Below are 21,566 nucleotides of genomic sequence, written 5' to 3' on the forward strand. Positions count from 1 at the left end.
TCATTTGTGCTATATACAAACTTTTTTCTGTCTGAGTATGTTTCCATGTGAATTAATAAGTGAGAAAAAGAAATTCAGAACATTTCAGGATATGCTTGTGTTAGAGAACCATAACCTCTCTGATAAACACAAGAGGAAAAAACACACACACTCCACTCAAACGGTTTCATTTTTCAACTCCATTGTATATTTTATATAAAATTTACAGTTCTGGTGGCTGTGTAGTATAAAATATATTCCTTCTGCATTTTTTTTAAATCACTACTACTACTATTATATATATTATATCACATATAATATGTAATGTATTTTTATAGTAATATCATATATTAGTTTCTACATAATAAAATATATATTCTGTATTTTGAAAGCCTAGCTCAACAATGACAATTTAATTCACTTTAGATAATTTTATGTATAATTTTTATTCATATTCTATTGGCACAAAACACTTGACTGAAAAACACAAATTTGAAAAATACTCCCACATACTCAAGCAAGGAAATAAGTGAAATAACTTAAATTTTCTTTCTTCCAAGCACTGACCCCTTTATCAAAGATAATCAGTTACTTTCAGCCTCAAATATTGGCAAAAATGTCTTTAGCCTCAAGATCTCAGAGACGGATTCATTTCTTTCTTGGTAAAAGTCAAGCCCAGTTAGCAACTCCACATCCCGAACACGTGCAGCATGAGCCTGAACTCTTTCTTCAACCCATTCGGAAAGAGTCTTATTTTCCTGTCAAAACAAACAAGAACAATCTTCAAACACATAAAAGGCCCTCTGTTATTTGGCAGCAGTGTTAGGCAATTACCAATGTTTGACCTGGTTCGACAGACTAAAGGCCGCCAGTTGGTAAACTTCTTTCAGGCTTTCCTAGGCACATTTACAGCCTTGCTTTTAGGGATCTCATTTAAACAGAATCAGGTGGATGTCTCTTCTACCCACGTCTCCACTTCCAAAGTGACAGAGAAGAAGAATTGTGCTGAAATGGCAATTGCGACTTGTAACTACAAAATGCGTGAGTCACATTTCAAACACACACTTAAGGATAGCTTTAGTTACAGTACAAATTAACTGCACTGCTCAGGTCAGTCAAGCAATAGGCACCTGACAACTCACAAAAAGTCCTTACAGCAGCTCAGTCTTGATTGCTGGACAGCAACAATACTTGCTGGTTAGACAGGGAAAACAATTAAATTGTAACCACTTTCAATCAAAAATGTTATTTTCTGTTTTTTTACTACAAGGGGTTTTTTTGCAAATAGATGGTAATTTGCTTTTTCATGAACAATGAAAACAACACGTGCTTCAGATGCAAATGATCCATTAAATTCATGTTACTGCCAAACATTATGAATATAAAATGTCAAGATATTTGGGGTTTATTGCTAAACTTTAGAAATTACAGTCAATTTCCAAAGTATAATGACAAATTCATTCCAATAATTAATGACTAATTCATTCTAATAATTAGTCAACCCTCAGTAACTAAAAAGATCTCCCTGGGAAGTTGTGGATTATCCACGCTACGAATGCGGAGACACAGAAGTTGTTTCCAAGTAGGGCAAGCTTGTACCTGTCTGGAGTTATGAGTTCAAAGTTATAAATAAAAACTGTCTGTGAGGACCAATTCAAGTCTGTGTAGCAACTCGTGCAGTATATATACACTAAGTTTAGGAACCTTCTGCAACCCGGAGTTTGTGGAATAGACATTCAGCTGCCTCAACAATACATATTACACTCACATCATGTATTTTGTTTGCTACAAGGTGTAAGATTTACACTGTTAGTGGTAAACAGAGATTTTATTTCATTCAAGTATGAATTTTAACTTCATCCATCCATCCAAACGCCTGCTATCTAATTTCTCATAGAGATGGAATAAGCAAATGAAGGAATTTTCTAGCAACTGAAGGGAATAAAACTCAAAGTCCTCTGATACCTCTGGAGTAAGTTTATCCTACAGTCTTCCATAAAGATATGTCATCTCCCTGTTGCCTGTGCTGCTGTTCTCAGCCCTTCTCAGGTGACAGCATTTCCTAGTCCTCTTATCTTACCTTCCTTTCTTCTTCCTTGCTTCCTATCAGCGCATTAGTTTCCAGCTACGTCTCCTGGAGCTCCTTGCCCCTCCGGTGATTGCTTTAACTCTCAGCTCATTCCCAGCTCATGAGAAATGAGTTAATTTCACAGACTGATCAAGATTCTCTGGACGACTAGATTCCAATGGGAATTAGTTCACAAAGTTCATTGGCACACAGGAACGTAGAACTATACTTACAGCACAGCTTTCAGTGTTGTCAGGTCGATGAGGAATGATAAAAGACAAAGCATTCAAGGGCCCTGAACAGTTCAGTGGAGTATAGGATGTGTTGTTGCAGCTTGTGAGAACCACATAGTAATGGGTTGGGACAGGGATTTTTGTATTGTTTACATACCTACAAAACAAACATAATTAAGGCATTTACTGAGATATCAGGTATCAACACCACTGATGCAATTAGAAATTTATAGAATTTATCTCAGCATTTATCTTTCAACACTATGTGACTTAAATTTCTTTTGGAATTGAAAAAAATACCTTATGGGATAGACAGCTTCACCATTTATTTCATAAACAGCCAAACATACATGGATTACTCTGTGTGCTACAAGAAGTCCCACTGAAACAGGACTGCTTAACATGGTCAATACTCCATTTTGCCAAAGCCAGAGGTCTCTACCTATGGAAGAGTTAGAATAGAGCTTCATATTTGCCCTTCATTTTACTAAGAATTTCAACCGTGTGAATTGGAGGAGAGCAATGAGAAAATGAACTTCTGACTCCTTGCCACTGAGAAATGCCAGAACAGTGATTTGTGGCTGTGTGCTGTGGAAACCAGTTTAGGATACTCAGTTGAAAATGTCTTTGCTGCCCTCATCCTACTATTCTGCAAACAAGATCACTCTTGTGCATAAGAAGTAAATGTTTCCCAAGTTTTTTGATCAGTATTGAACAAAATACTGTCACTGAAATTATTATACTGCTCTGTATGACTGCCTAACCATGCTGACTAAAACATGCTCATTCCAAACTGGAGGCAGCATTATGTGGTCAACTGGGTATTACAGTATTCTGCTTGGAAGGAAGTTGTAATCTCTCCTCCTTTCCACCATCCTAATACGTGGCAGGGTGATTTTCCCATCCCCAAACCATTTTTAACAGATGTGGTCAAGTCTAGCCTGAATAAAACATCTCCAGTAACATATTCAGCTGTGCTGATTTGCCAGCACCTTTCTACTTCATAAATACTCTTACTCTCACAAGGTATTTTCCCTAATCTAAGGTGTTCTAATTCTGTTTTTATTTCCTCCTATCCTTATTCACAGACATAAATGATTGGTCTTTTTAATTTATACATAAACATGTCAGATGTTGCAGTGAGCTGCGTAAGCCATAGTTATGCAAAGGTACTTCTCAGGAATGTTACATTTTGCATTTCCAGTTACATTATCAGTGAAGGCAAACACACAAATCTGACCTTTGATGAAATACATCAGTTTGAGACAAAGAAAGAAACAACAAACGAGTGAGCACAACATGAAAGTGAGAAAATTATGCTTAAGCGTGTCTTCTGCACGTTTAAATGTCATATATTCTCCCAGCATTTCTGATGCAGAGGCCCAAAATCTAAAATCTAGGCATAATCTTGGGAAACTAATTACTAGACTGTACCTGTGCATGTGTGTAGAGATACACAGGTAACTGCACAGCTTTTTTACTCTTTACTTGAACTTCAACTTCTACGGTACTGCAGCTGCTTGCAAGAGCATTTCCTATTGTATGAGTAATAGTGGATACAGGATTATAAAGAGAATACTGCATTCTCCATGTTTCTTGGTCTTTTCAAATAATGGTTTGTTAATGTGGAAGTACAGTGGAAGTCATACAGAGTTTGACTTCTGACTTTTCCATGTACTTACTGCTTAATTTCATCGCGTCTATCAAAATGGCCATCATAATTGTAATCGAACACTGGTCCACTGATAACATTTACCCCATTCCTTTCTCTAGCATACTTCTGAAGAAGCACATCATGGAAATAGTCCCAGATCTCTGCCATAAAAAGAAAATAAAAGCAAAATTAATATCACTTTAAAGTAATTTCACCACTGAAGAAAAATAGTGGGTTTGTGTTTTCACTGTAGATTAATAAAAAACAGCTCAGAACTAAACTGCCCATAAAATCAACTCTGTTACACAAAATTTGGATTTCATCAGAAGAGACACACTCCCACTTGCCATTGAAAGAGGTGCTGTAAATGCTATTATAGTTCTGCAAGGCAAATTGCACTACTGGACTGTATAACAATTTGATCTAAAGCTGAAGATCAAATTTTCAGCTGTAGGTTTTCAACTTACAGCTGAGAGATCATTAATTTCTGGCTGATCTGCCTGTACCTACAGTGTGACAAGTAGCAGGTACTGACATAATGGTTTTGTGAGAAGAATACTCACCACCTGAATGTTAGTTTAACTGTACAGAACTAATACCAAACATCACTAGATAACTTGGCTAATTCCACAGACATCATTTGAGAAGATACAATTTGTATGATACATGGTAGTGAGATTATTTAAATATTTACAACTGGCATGGGAAAAAAAAAAACTGATGGGTTTGGGGTATTGAGGGCATCACCTATTGATTTACCTCTTGTTTATACTCTATAGAAACTTTTCATTTTCCTTGAAAAACTGGATTTTTCACAGTCTGTGATTTACTTGGAAGATTAAAGACACTTAGGTCTTCTGGATATCTGTTTTTTTTATATGAGTGAATGAATAAATGAGGTCTGAATATATTAGAAAGGTAGTTACATAATCGAGTTTTTCCCAATTTTTTCCTTACATAATTCCTCTTTTTATGCTCTTTCTAAGAAAATGAGACTAGGCCTAAGAGTAAAATGGGATCATAAGCAGTTATAGAAAATTTCTTATCAATGATTACAAAAAAATGTGAGTCAGGTTGAATCGGAAGAGTTTACCGCACTTGCATAATAAAAATATCTATTATAGAAACAGCATTGCAAGATTAATACTGTTGAGGTCTTCAGATTTTGGAAAAAAAGTGCCATTTCCATTCACCTTGAGCAATTTCCCAAGGGTAATTTTTATGAGAGTTTCAAAGCTAGCACTTCATGTTAGGACAGCACAGAGGAGATAAAGAGGAAATTCAAAAGCAAAAAGGTAAGCAGAGATAAGCAGAAATCAGATGGGACTATACAAAGAAAAAAAATCCCCATATTATTGTGTCATTAATTTTCAAACATATACTTTTAAAAAGTTTTAAGTATATTTTCACAACATCTGGATATACAGCACACCATGCGTTAATGTTTTAAATTTTTGTGACAGCTTTATCAAATCCAGAACAATACTTTTAGAAAATTAATCATAATTAATCAAAACTTTGTAACCTACCTTTGAAAGCTTTATACATTGGAACAATATTGCTGGTGAGAAGGGCATCATATTGTTCAAGATCAGATGAATTATAGTCTATATAAAAAGACCAAAATATAAGTGAATGGAATAGTATACAAAGACCAATTGATTCATATGTCACTATAAACTGTAGGTACATGTAATTCAATCACATTTTTCATTTGAGCATGAGTGCATGATGTTACTGCAAACATATCTCCAAATTTGTTGAAGAAACCTACTCAATAAATAATAATTATCAAATTTGAAAATAGGAAAAGAGTATTTATGCAGAGGAAGAGAAACAGCCTTTCCTTCCAACCATTTACATCATTCCAACCAGTTTTCATCACATTCAAGTTGTTCCATTTTTAAAAAAAAAAACCCCTTACATGTTCTTAACCAAAAATACTCAGATACAAGTAGCAGCTGTCCTGCTTTTGGTCAGTCTGTGAACACTGGAAACCTTTTTCTGCCCAACATGCTGATCCAAAGAAGTTTGTTTTGGTGTTCGGGTGTATGTTTAAACATAAACCCACATCCAGCTGATTAAGACTTTCTAAGGTCTCTCTATAAAAAGAACTATGCTCACTGGGAGGATAGAGGAAACTGTGGGTCAAGTTCAGCTCTTCTGGGTAGTCGGAACAATTTTGGCTCCAAGCAACAGGGATTCTAACATCAGGCCGCAGACAGTCTGAAACAGTGGGAGGAAGAGATGTGTTTTCCTGTGAAAAGGAAAAAAAAGTCTTACACCCACGGCTGTGGCTAAGCCAATGCTTTGCATGGCTTTAACTTTCTAGAATGGATTTCATTGAATCTTCTCCTATTTTCATAGTGAATCAAGTCAATGCAAGTAATGGACACTAATGTTTTCTGGGTAGTGTTTTTCTTCTACCTCTGTTTTTAGGTAATTCGGGGAAATCTGTATACACCAAGTAAAACTGTAGCTGCAAAATAAGGTTACACCTCTAGGCAAAAACAGATTTCACATCTGACTCATTTGTCACTTTTACGTATTTCTGGAAACACAAACTCAATGTCACATCCTCCTGGAAAGCAGCTAGAATATAAAAATGACACTGTCACCTCATCTAGGCATCTTATGGTCTCCGTAAGAATTTGTGCTGCTGGAGAGTTGCAGATAAAGAAATTTGTGGTAAATTTAGTATATTTTACTGGCTTTACTAACTTCACCAAAACATGTTAGCATGCTAAGATCTGGCCAGAAGTGATTCTGATTACTATAACTCTTTCTATAACCTTCACTTTTTTTTTTCCTATAACCTTTACTACACATTTTTCATAATTTTACAACAACATTAAATCATCTGAAAATGCTTTTTTGTATTTAACTTTTTTTTTTCATCCTCATTTATATTTATTTTCATTTTGTTAAGACTGGAATATATTTTGCATTATACCTTTATAAACAGAAGTTAAACATCTAATTTGATTTTCAGTACATTGTTTTGATCAATTAAAACCAAGCAAAAATAAAGAACTGGGATGTTCTTCTTGTGCCTCTCTGTACTCCTTGACTTAATTTCTTTAGTTACTTCTATCAGAATTCAAGTAGATACCATATTATAGTCAGGTAATATATTAATGGAAAACATATATACCACATGGAATGAAACATAAAAGACAAAAGTCTTCCTTTGACTCCTGACCAGTTCATGTGTCAAAAAAAACCCCCCAAACCATTCATCACCAATTTGGCTCCTTCTATTTCATGTCAAAGAACCATAATCTCTCCTGAAGAAAGTAGTTAAACTTAAAAATTGGCTGTGCCTATGACATCATGAATTGTCCTTTTTGATGCAGGTTATTGCTTTTTGATGCCAGCAATAACATCAAGAAGCATGGGTCATTTGCATTACATGACAGAATTCAAGAATCTGCGGTGGTCTCTGATGTCAAGTTCAGCCCCCTTCAGGAGTGCTTGTCTTTCTGCAAGAAAATGTGCTTTCCTCCCTGGCAGACGAGTATAAAACCTTGAGAAAACAAATGTCCTTCAATCTAAAATTTTCCTTATTCCTGAGAATATTAAGTAACCAAAATGCTGAGATTTTTTATTTAAGATCTGCAGGTATATTTTAGTCATCCAGTTTCAAAATTTCCACATCACACAAAACCAGCAAAAGCCCAGCTTGCATTACATAGTTTAATATTTAAGCCCTTCTTTATAGATACGTAACAGTGAGATAATCCCCATCTAACAAATCGTGTAAAGCCCTGCACAGGCTGCATCCAAACATAATTAACCCAGGGAGCAATAAAAAATTCTGTAGAAAGTGCAACTTTCTGTCAATCCTAAGTATTGCAGCCAAATCTTAAAATCAAAGGCATTAGCTCTAACCCTCTGTCCTTCCAGAGGTGTCATAATTTACAGAGCCTATTTCTCTCGATTAGCTCATGTAATAAAATTCATGATGTCAGCTTACTATGCAAGGTAAGTCTGTGTGTGAGCTCTTGCACTCAGAGCCTTTCACTGTTGTGTCTCTGACATAGATGGAATTTATTTTTTCCTATTCTTTCTACAGAAAGCATGCATCATTGTATTAGAGTCTGCTGTGACCTATATCATCCAATACTTCAGTCTCAGTCATTCACTGCTTCCCACATTGTTGCATAAACTGCCATAAGAAACTCCTGCAAAATATGTATTTCTCTTAATTTTGATATTAAGTTGAGTGAGAACTTGCTTTATACACTTCCAGTATCTGAAGGGGACCTACAGGAAAGCCAGAGAGGGACTCCTTGGCAAGAACTGTTGTGATAAGCCAAGGAGTAATGGGTGCAAATCGAAAGAGGAGAAATTTAGGTTAGATATTAGGAAGAAATTCTTTATGTGAGGGTGATGAGACACTGAACAGGTTGCCCAGGGAGGTTGTGGATGCCCCAACCATGGCAATGTTCAAGGCCAGGTTGGATAAGGCCTTGAGCAATCTGGTCTAGTGGTCTAGCATCCCTGCCCTTGGCAGGGCTGGGTTGGGATTAAATTATCTTTAAGGTCCATTCCAACCTCTTAACCTTCAATGATTCTATGATTCTTTGCTAACTGAGAATTTGTTTTTCAACAAAGGAAAATGTCTGAAAAGTTTTTTGGGTTTTTGAGCTATTTTTAAGCTCAATGTTAAAAAGACTGCAGCTCTGGTGGGACTTTTGAATCTTTTTAAAGTAAAATCACACAAAAAAATTGCCCATAATTAACTAGTTTTCATTTGGATAATGCACTTTCATAGTAAAGTTTAAGGGCAGATCTTCAAATATGAAGTATAAACAGTCTTTGTTGAAATGGACATTTGTTTAAATGACTTTTAGCCTTCTTAGGATTTGATTAATGATCTTTCAACCAAGGCAGTGAAGAATCAGTAGAAAGTATGGAGTGAAATTTTCTGAAATACTGATTTTAGCAGCATTTGATTAAAATAATTTCCTTATATTTGTACTGATGAAATAAGAAATCACATCGACACCAATAACAGTCCTCTTTAGACAGAAAAATCAACGTAGAAACTATTTCCTCAAGACAGCTTGGAAAAAGGGTCAAATTATAAGGACAAGTAAGCCTATGAATGTCCATTAGTTTACTGACCCTGAAAACTCAAACACTTTATTCCGGGTCCACATACCTCTGAATATTCAGAAGTTCATTCAACTATAATTACATTTTTCAGAAATTATGTAACAGAGAGTGAAGAACATACTCAAATATGTACTAGTGCAAACTGCCTTGTGCAGTTGCATAAAGGGCATTTAATAGGGAAAAAATCATGGTACTCATAGGAAAGCTTAAAACCTCTGATATGGGAAACCACAGCCTGCTTTTCCACAGGAACTAACAAGCAAGATGGAGAATTATCTTGACAGCATATCCCTTTTACAGAGCAGGCTTAACAGTACCAGCTCACCAGCAGCTCTACTCTCCTGTATCTTTCGTGTCCCTAACAAATGGTCATTCCCATTTTTCAAAACTACATTTTTAAGATACCTGAAATGTAAATGATATCAGACACTTTATCAGACACAAGAGGCCTAATCAGATGACATCTACCAGCCCTTGAACAGGGTTCCTGATGAATGGACCTCATTTTTAATCCATTAGATCACATATTTAAGAGTAATACAGATATTTGATAACCTACAGGCTTATTCACAGTGTATGCGGTCCACAGTGGCATCCAGATATCATAGCTGTATCCACTCACATACTGATGATGGGAAAGGAGGCAGTAGGCATTTTCCTTCTGAAGAACTCTGGGTCTCCCATATGGCAAATGAGATAAGCTTGCCTCCTTTACTAAAATTTAAATAATAATTATTGATTAATTCTTCTAGAACTTTTTTTTGGATGTCACAAGGGGTTAAGAGAGTAGACAAAAATTGTTAATTAAAACTTTAGCAAATACAAATAGATCCAAGAGTAAACCTGGTCATGCGGTTCTTTAGGCTAATAAGTACAATAAAAATGTAGAAAATAGCTTTCATATTATGCTTAATGTACAAAAGTCAGTATAATATATCAGATTTGCAAATGCTTGTTTCTTTGAAATTTCCTAACAATGCAAATATTTTGAATTTATCTTGCCAGTGGAGTAAAATTTACATCTTACTTGACTGAGAGGCATTACAACATTTCCCAAAATTTCCAGAAACCCCATTAAAAAAAAGCAGAAAGAAGCATCTATGGGAATTTTTGATCAGAGAAAGGTAAAGTTATGGATACAGGGATATGAATATGGATATTGATAACATAGGGATATGGATAACAGTGTCAGAACAAGAGTTATGTCACACAGCCTAACAGTGCTCAGATTTTATTGAAGACCATTGAAATCTGTATGTTTTTTTCCAAAATTTTAATGGGCTTCAGATCCTATTCCTATATATACATGTTGCTAAAACAATTTTTTTTTTTAAGAAATGTAAAGGAAAAATTTAAAAAATGTGCTTCTGACCCGATTTTCCTACTCCACTCTCAATTTTAATTAACACTGCAAAAATTCCCACTGAAACCAGTGACATAAAATATAAACAAGGTGTAGATTTAAAAATACCACTGCCCTTTTTATTTTTAACTACTTACTTTCTTCCATGGTGAGATTTAACCTCTGGTTTAGTAGCTTAACATCTGACTCATTTGAAATCTGTAAAAAATAAGAGAATCATTCAAAATTAATCCATTGTTTAGAAAAAAACTACGAAAGCAGAACGCACTTGACAAAGATGATTAAAAGATGCCATAAACCCCTATTTACTTGTACGCATTCGCATCCCAGGTTATCTGCAGGAATCAGACTGGAAACTGGACATGAAGAGGGAGATGAGACTTCCTTTGGATGTGAGGGATTGTAAAAAGGTTTCTTTAAGAGGTGATTCAAGCTGCCATGTGTTCCATTGTTTTCTGCTGGTACGATATGCAGCAAATCTGTTGAAACATTTGAAAATTGTAAACTCATTTTAAGACTAAAACTGTATTTTAAAAAGTTATTCTCTTTCCAATTCTACTCATTTCCTAGTCATTTTTAAAGGTAGAATAAATAGTTTATGCCATTACTTAAACTATTACAGTAACTACTCCCATCAGCTTGCAGTTTTCTAGGTTTGAAGGTTCTTTGGTATCTTTCACTGCATCAAGATTTATTTAGTAACTATGGATTTGAGTACTGTTGGTACAGTTATATACCTTGTCATAACATTCACAAGATTAGACAGTTTAATGCAAAGTATTGTTATTGCAAGTGTATCACATTGTGAAACCTATTGCATTTTTTGTGTGATGCTTTAATCCATACTTTCTGAGGCACATGTTTCCTAATTGCACACTGCTGGGACTGCAATGGTCCATCCTAAGTTATGAGCAAGAGCAGTTAACTCTCTACAAGATTCTTATCCACAATTAGACAGGCATCAGTTTGACAGCAAACCCATATAGCAGGCGTGGTTCCCTCTGATTCTTTAGTGAAATTCTGCGATCAGAAAATAACAGAATCAAAGCAGAACAACTTCTGGAAGTCAATTTCTTGACAGTGTAGAGAAGGCCTGAGAGCATGGCTTCAGTGTTTTGGTTTTGAATTAATTCACTCAATTTTTAGCTGTGCTTCTCTTAGAACTTACAACACTGGTATCTGAAAATGATAGAACTTTATCATATAAAGTACTGGATTGTTTCTACTCACCACACATAAGGTTGTAAACCTCAATGTTTTCAAAAGCATCCACTTCTGTTTTTTCTTTAAAGCTTGGGCCATATGCTAAGAATATAGCCTAGATTGTAATAGTAACAATTAAAAATTTGGTTATCTAAAGGAATACAAATCAAAACCAATTCAGTCGCACTTTACGAAAACTGGGACAATGGAACAAAATAGAGTCTTTTCACAGTCACAGAAGTTAAAAATTCAGGATTGTTCTGGTAAGGAAGGCAAATTTCTGCCATTCCACATAATTTTAAGAAAAATTCAAAGCAAAAATTCATTTAGCAGGATATTTTAAACTATGTAATGAATCTGATTTGGTTTTGGTGTGTTTTTTTAACACCTGTTGCACTGTGACTTCTTTGGGCGATGTAAGAGTCTACGGCCATGGTTACAGCAAGGAGCAGAGAACTGCAGAGGCGCATTCCCAGCCGAGCAGAGACCTGCCTCTGTACCACAATGCAGTGCTGGGCAGCCCTTCTGGAGCTTGCATGCCTTGTTGCAGAACACTGATACTAAGTACAGTCTCACAGGAGTTTCAACTGCTTTATGAGCCTCCTGAGCTGCCTGCCAGGAGATACAGGAAACATGACTAACAGGACAATGATCTGTTCTAAAATAATATTACGTGTCCATAACAGAAAAGGAATTTTCAATTTATTATAGGAAGATGGCATCTTGCTTCTTTCTTTAATAAATAAATAATAAAATAAAATAAAATAAAATAAAGTAAAGTAAAATAAAATAAAATAAAATAAAATAAAACAAAATAAAATAAAATAAAATAAAGGCATCAGTTGTGGCACCTGCGTAAGGTTATCTATTATTCATGTTTCCATGGTAACCAGAATTTAACTTTTCTTTCCATACAAACATTCAAGATAATTCTGATCACTGACATTTGGTTTTAACATAGTTGTAAAGATCTGGAAGGATCTGATTCTTAGGCACAGAATATGGGACTTAGAGTGGTATGCTTGACCTTTGTTAAAGGTTCACATCACAGAAAGTACATGAAAAACCAAAAGCTCAAGACCTCAAAATATTTTCACTGTAACCAGAAGTGAAAATAAGATGAAACTGCAACACAGGCTATACTAACATACAGTATAGCTAATTATTTTTTTTGTTCTGGTGATAACTGATTAACTCTTGTAAGATAAGCAGAGACAATGAGATTTTGACTACTTGAGCATACAAGCTTTCAGACGCTCAGATGAACTCCCAGAGCCTATGGAGATTTTTCAGTCAATGCCTCAGTGGAAGAATGAATGAACAAAAGAATTCAGTGTCCTGTAGCTAAACATGGTAGACTTGGTTTACTGTAGTCTACCTGTCTCCAAGAAGGTAAGGTAAGCCCAGACTGTTTTTACTAGGCCTTGTACACACGGATGAAAGGCAATACAAGTATTTGGACCTAGTATGTGTTAGCAGTTAACATGTCTTGTGGCCAGAAAAGAAAAACTAACATTGTTCTGTATTCTGGTGATTTACCCAGCACATCATGATTTTGTATATAAGAAAATGTAAGACTAGAATAGAAATCATCTTACCTCCATGCTTTTAAATTCATTGTTATAGCCATGGTTACCTCCATCACAAGATTTGTAACCTTCGTTCCTAAGGAGAAACCATTACAGAGTGTAAATAAAAATGACACAAATAGAAACACTTAGTAACAGTCATTGTGGCTCACAGACTACATTATTCCTTGAGAACTGACTGTGCCATCATATTGCAGCACTTATGGTTCATCACAGTGTTCATTTCCATGAAGACCTCTTTCTGCTTTAACAGAAATTGCTATGGACAGTAATAAATTATCCTAACTGGCTATGAGTGTACAATGAAACAATATTTTCAAAGCAAACTGAAAAAAATTTTTTTTTTAACTGAGGCCTTTACCTAGCTACAGGTTGCAGAACAAGTGTAATTTGTTTTGGAAGAATTCCTAGTTATATTCTTTGGCATTTTAACAGGAAGCTTACAATGGGAGAACCCTGTTGTTAGCCTCTGTGGAATAATATGAATAAGACTGCAAGGGATTTTGCCTTACAAGACAGTGCATTTTCATCATGGATTCTGAAAGGTGAAGAGACATGTAGATAATGTGGGGATGGGTTATAGAATTAACAACACAACAGAATACTCTGACATAGTGACTAACACTTATTTTTATCTACCCCTTGCTAAGACACACGGAAAAATAAAGAGATAGTCACCCCATACCAATTTAATGCACAGTTTTCAGGTGCAGGTATCCTGTTTTCAGAGGCCCAAGAACATTTGAACACAGTTTAAAATAGGGTGATTATAGGATCTTTTTCAGTGCACGTTTCTTTTTGTATGTCTTATTTGGTTACACCAAAACAACCATGTTTGTTGGGGTTTTTTTTACACGTAGTATGATTTTAACTGTAACAAACATGGAAATGTAACAAGTCTACAACAAAACAGGAAATGAAGCATCTGTGAAGGAAATTAAAGGGTTGAGAGTGGGATGAAAAAATAGCATAACAATCACACAAATTACGTTACCTCACAGCCAGCCACTGTCGATCAACCAAAAGATGAACTTTATCAATACGAATGTTGTTTGCGTAGTGGAATCGTTTGGGCAAGTCAGGGGTCAGGTAGGGCTTGAAGTGCTGAGGGGATCTTCTGCACTGTGCAAGAGGAAAGAGTCCAGTCACGAGTTTCGCTCAGTTTCAAAAAACCGCCCATCATTCAAAGCTATCATAAACATCTTAGCGATAGGAACGCGAGCACAAAGCTCATTATTCACAAAGAGCCTCTCGGACAACCTGCAGATGTCATTTTTTGGCCCCAGAAGCAATGCAAGGAAAAGCGACACTTTTTTGGAACTCTTTGAACGTCAACTAAGTACAATTTATATTGTAATACAAATCAAGTACAATCAAGTCCACAAATACTGTGGTAAAAGTACATCTAAGGCTTAAAGACACTCAGTAGAATTGTTTAGCCTATATTTCTGTACTACTGTCGTTCTGTACTAACGGCATCTAGTTGGTAAGATTACACTTCACAAGAAAAAGTTCCCTGGCAGTTTATTTCTGCCAACTTCTGTCACTTTACCATTCAACAAATGACAAAGCACGCCAAGTATACACAATGTAGCACAGTCTAGGGTTTTAGCTGCGAGCCTGAACATGTAGATGTCCATTGCTCAGCTGTTAGCTAAGGGTCTTAGCTTTTATACTCGTGTTTAATGCGTTCATATAACTGCTGCATTAGCAGGTGTGCCATGGAAGAGCTTGGAACTGTGAGCCTAATGATAACCATATGACATACTGCAAAGACTTAACTATATGTGGCCATTAGAAGCCACTCCAGCTGGCTGCAAGCGTCATGGCAATGTTTCAGAAGTGTTGCTTCTGGTCAGGAATCCAGCACTGGGCTAACCCAGAATATTTACAATGCTAAGGGAAGAGCTGCTAGGAAGCTGAGTAGGCCACAGAAGTAGACCTGTTTTACCACACAGGCTGTGCAAACTATACCACGCTCGGAGCCTGGTCTGACATCTTCACTTCTAAATACTAGAATTGTATGCTCTGCACAGGATACAGACTTTAACAAGTGACGTGAGAGTGCCTCAGTAGTCATCAAAGAAGAACAGAGGAATCCAGGAATAAGAAAAAACAAGGATTATGTGTGTTTGCTAGCCCATAAGAAGTGGTCTAATTTAAAGGAAAAACAGAGGAAATCAGCATGTGACTTATTTCTATTCACTGGTAATCAATCTACAACACACAGCTCCCTTCTCTGCAAAACCCCCTCATTCTAATAACTTGATAGGGACAAAATACACCAACCATTTATGAAGAGAAAAGGAAAGAGGACACATCCTGATACCAGGCTATTCCCATAAGGCACAAGATATAACTTCTCTGTAACTATTAGCACTAGCAGTTTCAGCTGAGGTTGAGAACATGCAAACTATGATAATCCCCTCATACCAATGCTCTGTGATGTGACAGACTCCACATCATACAGCGAGGTACGGGATGTCGCACTGAGAAAGCTCCTTCAGCTATTTCCAGCCATTGAGCCTACTCCCACATGTTCAACAGGTTACAGGGAGACCTCTTGTGGTGATTTATCGGAAACATACCCACTTGGGAGCCCAGGATTTTTATAAACTGAGAGCAAATGTACCACAAGACCTGCCTACTGCTTGGCCCAGGGCAAGCCACAGAACTGGCAATGAAGAAAAGAAGGGGAAGTTATGACAGCACATTGAGAGCAAGCACTCTAAATGTTTAACTCGCTGTAAATTCTAAAAGGAAAGAAAAAAAAAAAAAATACAACTGTCCTACAAGTTTTTTTTTCAGTTTGTCCAGCACATTCATAGCACATGTATTAATCTTGAGCTCTTAAAAAAAAAAAAAAAAAAAAAAAAAGGTGAATAGTCTTCTAAAAATGTGTAAGGAAAGAACCACGCACTGTCATATCACCTTTCAGTAAAAGAAATAGATTTGGTCTTCCTCTTCCTTTGGTTTGCACTATGTGCTGCACTTCTTTGTATCCTTCAGAACTCAGCTGTCAAAATGTTCCCACGTGGGAGACACAGGCAAGCTTGGACCTGCCTCAAGTGCTACAATCATTCAGCATAGCTCAGTTCCAAGCAGAACCACCAGTACAGGGCCCTGTCACAGTGCTGCATATTTAAAAGCACTACAACTATTTCAGTGATATGTCAAGAGATCTGAAGAGAGTCCTATTGCCTGATGCCGAAGGCCATCTTGCCTAGTGTTCTGTCTCAAATCAGATCTCCAAAATTTCGAGACTCAGTCACTTAGAGAAACTGTGTAAGAACAAGCCAAGTATTGAATGAAGTTTCTCTTACCTGTTTAGTTTCTTCTAGGCTTCAGGGACTTTTTAAGTCAGATGCTCCTTGCGGATCAGGTCTAAAAGCCCTTACAGGGCTGTCCTGCATGAATGTGTCTAAAATCCCCCCCTCCTAATTATATTTCCAGCCTCTACAACACTTTGTGGCAATGTGCTCTACAATGTCATTATCTGTTGTGTGGGAAAGTTACTTTAGCCCAGTCTGAGTGCAACACCTGTGTTCAGTGCTAACAGCTGCCTATTGTCTAAAGCACCTCTGTCCTGTGTTCTCTTCTATCATGAAGATGTGCCCTAGTTTCTGCCCCTGAAGTCAGCCACTTCTCTTTCAAGGTGAAGTACAGACACATTTTCTCTGAACAGAGATCCCCTATGACAAACCTTTGTGCATCATCTTTGAACAACTTCCAGAACTGTCTCCCGTGGTACACTTGGAGTCAGTACACTATTTAAACTGGCACCATAGTCTCTGTTTTTTTAAAAACTGTGTTTTTTTCCTTCGGATTCCTATTAAGAGTAGCTATGAGTGAAAGTTATGAGAAAATTTACTCACTGTGAGGTTTTTAACGATTCCTTCTGAGTCAACTGTTAAAAAGAAAAGATCAATTAAAATACTTTCAAGCAGCTGAAGGACAAAGCCTCATGAGAAAAACTTTAAAATGCTTTTTGCTTATAAAGTTGATTTTCTTTATTAGCCTGTGAAGATTGTGGCAACTATAGCCTTCCACAGGTAGGAATGTTATGTTTCCACTGGTAACTACCTGTAAGTGTGCCTGTGGAAGTAACTAGAACACTAGAACTTTGGGTACATCAGAAGAGACTGTAGAAAGCTACCATGGTGATGACTGCCTACACCTAAAGCTGCCAGATCATCAGACCTGGGGTTTTTTCCTCTTATCTAACCCCTGTTTGAAGTATAACCTTTTCCACATTGAACAGGACCTGGAGCACTTGTCTTGTATTTTGCTTCCAGCAAGAGTCACACAGGAAATTTCAGTCTATCTTGGTATTTTCACCTTGCACATTTTGAAAGAGTGTTCTAACCACTTGACATTACCTTTATAAAAAGCAAATCTGAGCACTTCATGGAAGAAAAATTCCTACAGAAAATCTAAGACTATTAGAGGAAATGAGTCAACAATTTTATTGAGATTGAGACACAGAAAAACCATGAGTATTCTTTCCTCAGCTCATTACTCTGCTTTTGTCTGACTTAAACCAATGAAAGTCTGCTTATAACTATTGTGCCTTCAAATGTAAGTACAATTATAAAATATGAATAAAAAGTAGAATGGGATCCCAGCTCTTACTTGCGACCTGCAACAATTATGTCTTTCACAATACTTCACAAATTCTTTGAAGTCAATACATAGAGCATTTCCATGATTTTATCTCCATTCTTTTCCCTGATACAAAAGGTTCTGGGATTTACTTTTTTTTTCCCGTCTGGTAGCAAGGTATCTGTTTCAAATCACATGGTTTCAATTTTCTGTTCTTTTGAGATACTGGTTAAAGGGCTTAACCAAAGCTTAAATGTCAGTGTGCCAAGCTTCAGATGCTGTAACTTCGTAAACACAGAAATATTCATTGCTTCAAAAAGACTGACTGCCATTGTTGCAGAGAAATCTGGGAAGAGCAATGCACTTATGAAAGACCTGAATTCCAGTTAAAAAAAATTTATATATATATACTACCTTTACTTCATATTTCCATACCAAGAAAATACAAATTAGAGTCTTCAACAATCTTTTCTAACCTTCAATTCCATCTAAAGTCATTCTTGGGGGAAAAAAAAAAAAAAAAAACAAAAAACCACCACACCCCAAACAACTTCCATAGATGTTGAAGCCAAGTTAAGGGAAACAGAAAGCTGCTCCCGCTGCTGATGACTACTGATTATCTGTTTGCTTATTTGTTTGTTTGTTTGTTTTCTGCTCTGTTGATTGCTCAGTCCCAGGATTGGTCCATACTTACAGGTAAAATAGTCCTCTGGAACATTCAGGGCTCGAATGCGAGCTGCAGGCCCACCATACATGTAGAAATTCACCTTTTTGAAGTAATTAGTCATATATTCTAACTGTTTGCAGTAGGTCTTCTCCATGCCTAAAGGACAACATAAAAGCAGTTCTTTTTCATATGGCAAGGAAGGTAAAGTGATTTATAAAATGGATTAACACTACTAAACCCACATATTTCACAGAGGAATCAAACAGGGACTCAGTAAAATTAAATTGAAAAAATAAATATATACATTACCATGATCAGCTAAAACAATGAGGTTTACACACTTGTGCAGGTTTCTTTGTTTAAGTCCATCCATGAGCATCCCCAGTGCTTGATCTGCTGCCTGTAAGGCTTTGATTACCTGCAAGATAAACCAGTTACATTTAAGATCCTTAAAGGCTGAACTTTTTGCCTTCACGTAAGTAAAAATGTAAAACTTTCAGGTTAAAAATTAGCAAACATTGAAGTACAGTGTAGAAATAAATAAAAGACAGCTCTGAGGATTTGCCAGGTCACATGTTTCTAAATATCATATAGTAATGCAATTAAAGTTCAGTCTAAATATAAATGTTAATTTTTTTTCTAATAGTATGATCTGAAATTATTTTCTGCCAGTCTGTTTGGTTTACGGTTCTTTTGATTCACACACAGTGTGGAAATCATAACAATGGGCTCAACCACAAGCAAAAGTTCTTAACAAAAACTCATAAAATAGTTATGGCAATTTTTCATCTACTATGCTTTTCAGGTCTATAAACTGGTAAAGTTCATAGTGTAATGCCATTTTTAGAGCAATTAAGTATAAGAAAAATATTGAAACTACTTACACCAGCACTAACTGGTCCAAATGAATGTCCGGAAGAATCTGGTTGTTCAATATATAAAGTGTATATATCAGGCCTTCAGAAATAAATAAGAATGGAACATTATGAGAATTTAGAGGCAGCATCTAAAGAGAATATTTTGATTTAAAAAAAAAAGGCAATATTAAATGACATTTGAAAAGTAATTATGAATATCCTCTGTAAAGCTTGATAACAGTCCATACAGCAAGTATAATCAGTTTTATATAATGAGTTTTGTAATTAATCAACATGGGGCCTTTGAAGTCACAATTTCAGAAACAATATCCAGTGTCTCTAACAGGTAACCAGAAATCACTCTAGAAAATTCAAGATCTCAGACACCAGAGCAAACATTCCTTTTCAAGATGTAAATGGAACTACCATCTGAAAGAGCTCCTGACTAGACAGTAAGACTCTAGAGAGAATCTTCTAACTGCAAATATATTAGGATTTTATTAGCAAATTGTCATATAAAATATTTAATTTCTTTACACGTCATAAAGTTAACACCACAAACAGCACTGACATTTACTTTTCATCCTTAATACTTACTGCAATTACTCTCATGTATTTAACCTTTCTTGTGCAATAGCCTTGATATAAAATCTTTCACCCATACACTTAGACTAGAAACCAAATGTTCAATGTTTCCTACAGGCCACGCATCAAGAAAAAAGACAAAACAATCAAATAAAACTCATACAACTCATCCTGTTCAGATATATGTTCAGTTTTTAATCTTTTGTACCTACAGTCTTATCATAGCTATGATAAGATACAGAGCAGGCTTAAGTTCGGCAAATAACTATTTGAAATGGCGAGGAGGATTCCATGTTTCACAAAGACCTAAAAATTTCGATTGCTAGGCATTAAAACCATTCTAAGCTATAGTCCCACAAAGCAGGCAGATATCACAAAGTGTTACCTCTCAGGTTGGGCCTTATCAAGCCATTCCAGTATCCCTGAAATTCTCTTTTCATATGGAATCGAACTGAAAAGAAAAAATAATTTTAAAAGATATGATGTTAACAAGACTTTCTGACTAGCACTTCTATTTCCTAGCTACAGAGAAAGTGTCCATACTCTAGTCATATATTAAAGCCAGAGATCTGGAACCAAGAATGATGCATTTTAACAAGGTACTGCAATTAATTTGATTACTTTCATTTTTAATTGAATGTAAGTCACTTTAAGTGGTGAATTAGACAGACCCTGATTTTGCAAATTCAAATCTGTGTTGGTGGGACTACTCATATATTTAGAAATACATGCAGAAAAAAACCCCAATAAGGTCTAGAAATAAACCTGAAATACAAGGTAGAATAATTTTTATTCTTTCCAGCATAAGCCTTGGACTTTCATCTTTTAAAAGTAAGTAATAATTCCATCAAAGTCTTTTTGAGATCATCCTTTGTTTCCTGTGAAAGGATTCACCCAGTAAATAGCTCTGCTTTCCCTCAAAGTGATGCACAAGCTGTATGTTAGTTACTTACAGTACTCAGATATTTTCTGAGTACCAAGCCTACACATCACTGCAAAGTCCGTTATCTATAAAGACTTTTGGTCCTACTTGCTTTAGATTATCTTTCTAAATATGAAGAATCATGGGAAGTACACTGCAATCATCACAATCATCAAAAATCTAGAAATAATTTACTAATATCAATGCCTTCCATAGCAAAACAAACAAAATGTAAAAAACACAAACAGAAAAACAAAAACAAAACCAAAACCAAAAAACATCCAACCAAAAAAAAAAACCACAAACCACACACAACAAAAATAATGCCACAAAAATTACGAAGGCAATTGGTACTTCACATGTGTAACGTTTGAACGAACTAGAAAAAACTACAAGAACTATGATTCAGCAGCTGTGTGCACATTATCAAACATGCAAGCAAGACCAGAGGAAATTTAGAGGCCCTCTTCCTTCAGTAGCTTCCCTATCAAGCAGTCTCACTTCAACGATTTCTGTCTCCCGTAGCCTCTTGCCATGGCTTCCTAGGTTGTGTTTGTTGTCTTAGGTTATCTGTAAGCGTATCCTCAAGCGCAAGTATTTTTAAAGTGTTATATAATCTGTTGATTTTTATGCATGGAAATATGGCAATCATAGGTGCAGCTTAGCAGTGGCGGCTAAACATTTCCAGAATGCTCTCCTTGTGTTTTGCAGTAGGCTAAGACT

The 21,566-nt window shown here is 36.0% G+C and overlaps 1 protein-coding gene across 1 annotated transcript in view; it reads right to left on the reverse strand.

Moving 5' to 3' along the window:
- Positions 1-432: 432 nt before the first annotated feature.
- Positions 433-21,566, reverse strand: part of ENPP3 (ectonucleotide pyrophosphatase/phosphodiesterase 3) — a 38,352-nt gene continuing 17,218 nt past the window's right edge. The window contains exons 11-26 of the mRNA XM_058419689.1: positions 20,307-20,372; positions 19,364-19,436; positions 18,789-18,897; positions 18,507-18,635; positions 17,086-17,117; positions 14,205-14,332; positions 13,220-13,286; positions 11,649-11,736; positions 10,728-10,897; positions 10,556-10,616; positions 9,615-9,769; positions 6,059-6,191; positions 5,464-5,541; positions 3,963-4,095; positions 2,281-2,437; positions 433-737 (exon numbers count right to left, since the gene is read on the reverse strand). Of these exons, the coding sequence (XP_058275672.1) occupies positions 564-737; positions 2,281-2,437; positions 3,963-4,095; positions 5,464-5,541; positions 6,059-6,191; positions 9,615-9,769; positions 10,556-10,616; positions 10,728-10,897; positions 11,649-11,736; positions 13,220-13,286; positions 14,205-14,332; positions 17,086-17,117; positions 18,507-18,635; positions 18,789-18,897; positions 19,364-19,436; positions 20,307-20,372 (1,753 nt within the window). The 3' untranslated portion in view covers positions 433-563. The remainder of the gene's footprint in view (positions 738-2,280; positions 2,438-3,962; positions 4,096-5,463; positions 5,542-6,058; positions 6,192-9,614; positions 9,770-10,555; positions 10,617-10,727; positions 10,898-11,648; positions 11,737-13,219; positions 13,287-14,204; positions 14,333-17,085; positions 17,118-18,506; positions 18,636-18,788; positions 18,898-19,363; positions 19,437-20,306; positions 20,373-21,566) is intronic.

This window comes from Hirundo rustica, chromosome 3, assembly GCF_015227805.2.
Source record: "Hirundo rustica isolate bHirRus1 chromosome 3, bHirRus1.pri.v3, whole genome shotgun sequence".
Taxonomy (NCBI): Eukaryota; Metazoa; Chordata; class Aves; order Passeriformes; family Hirundinidae; genus Hirundo; species Hirundo rustica.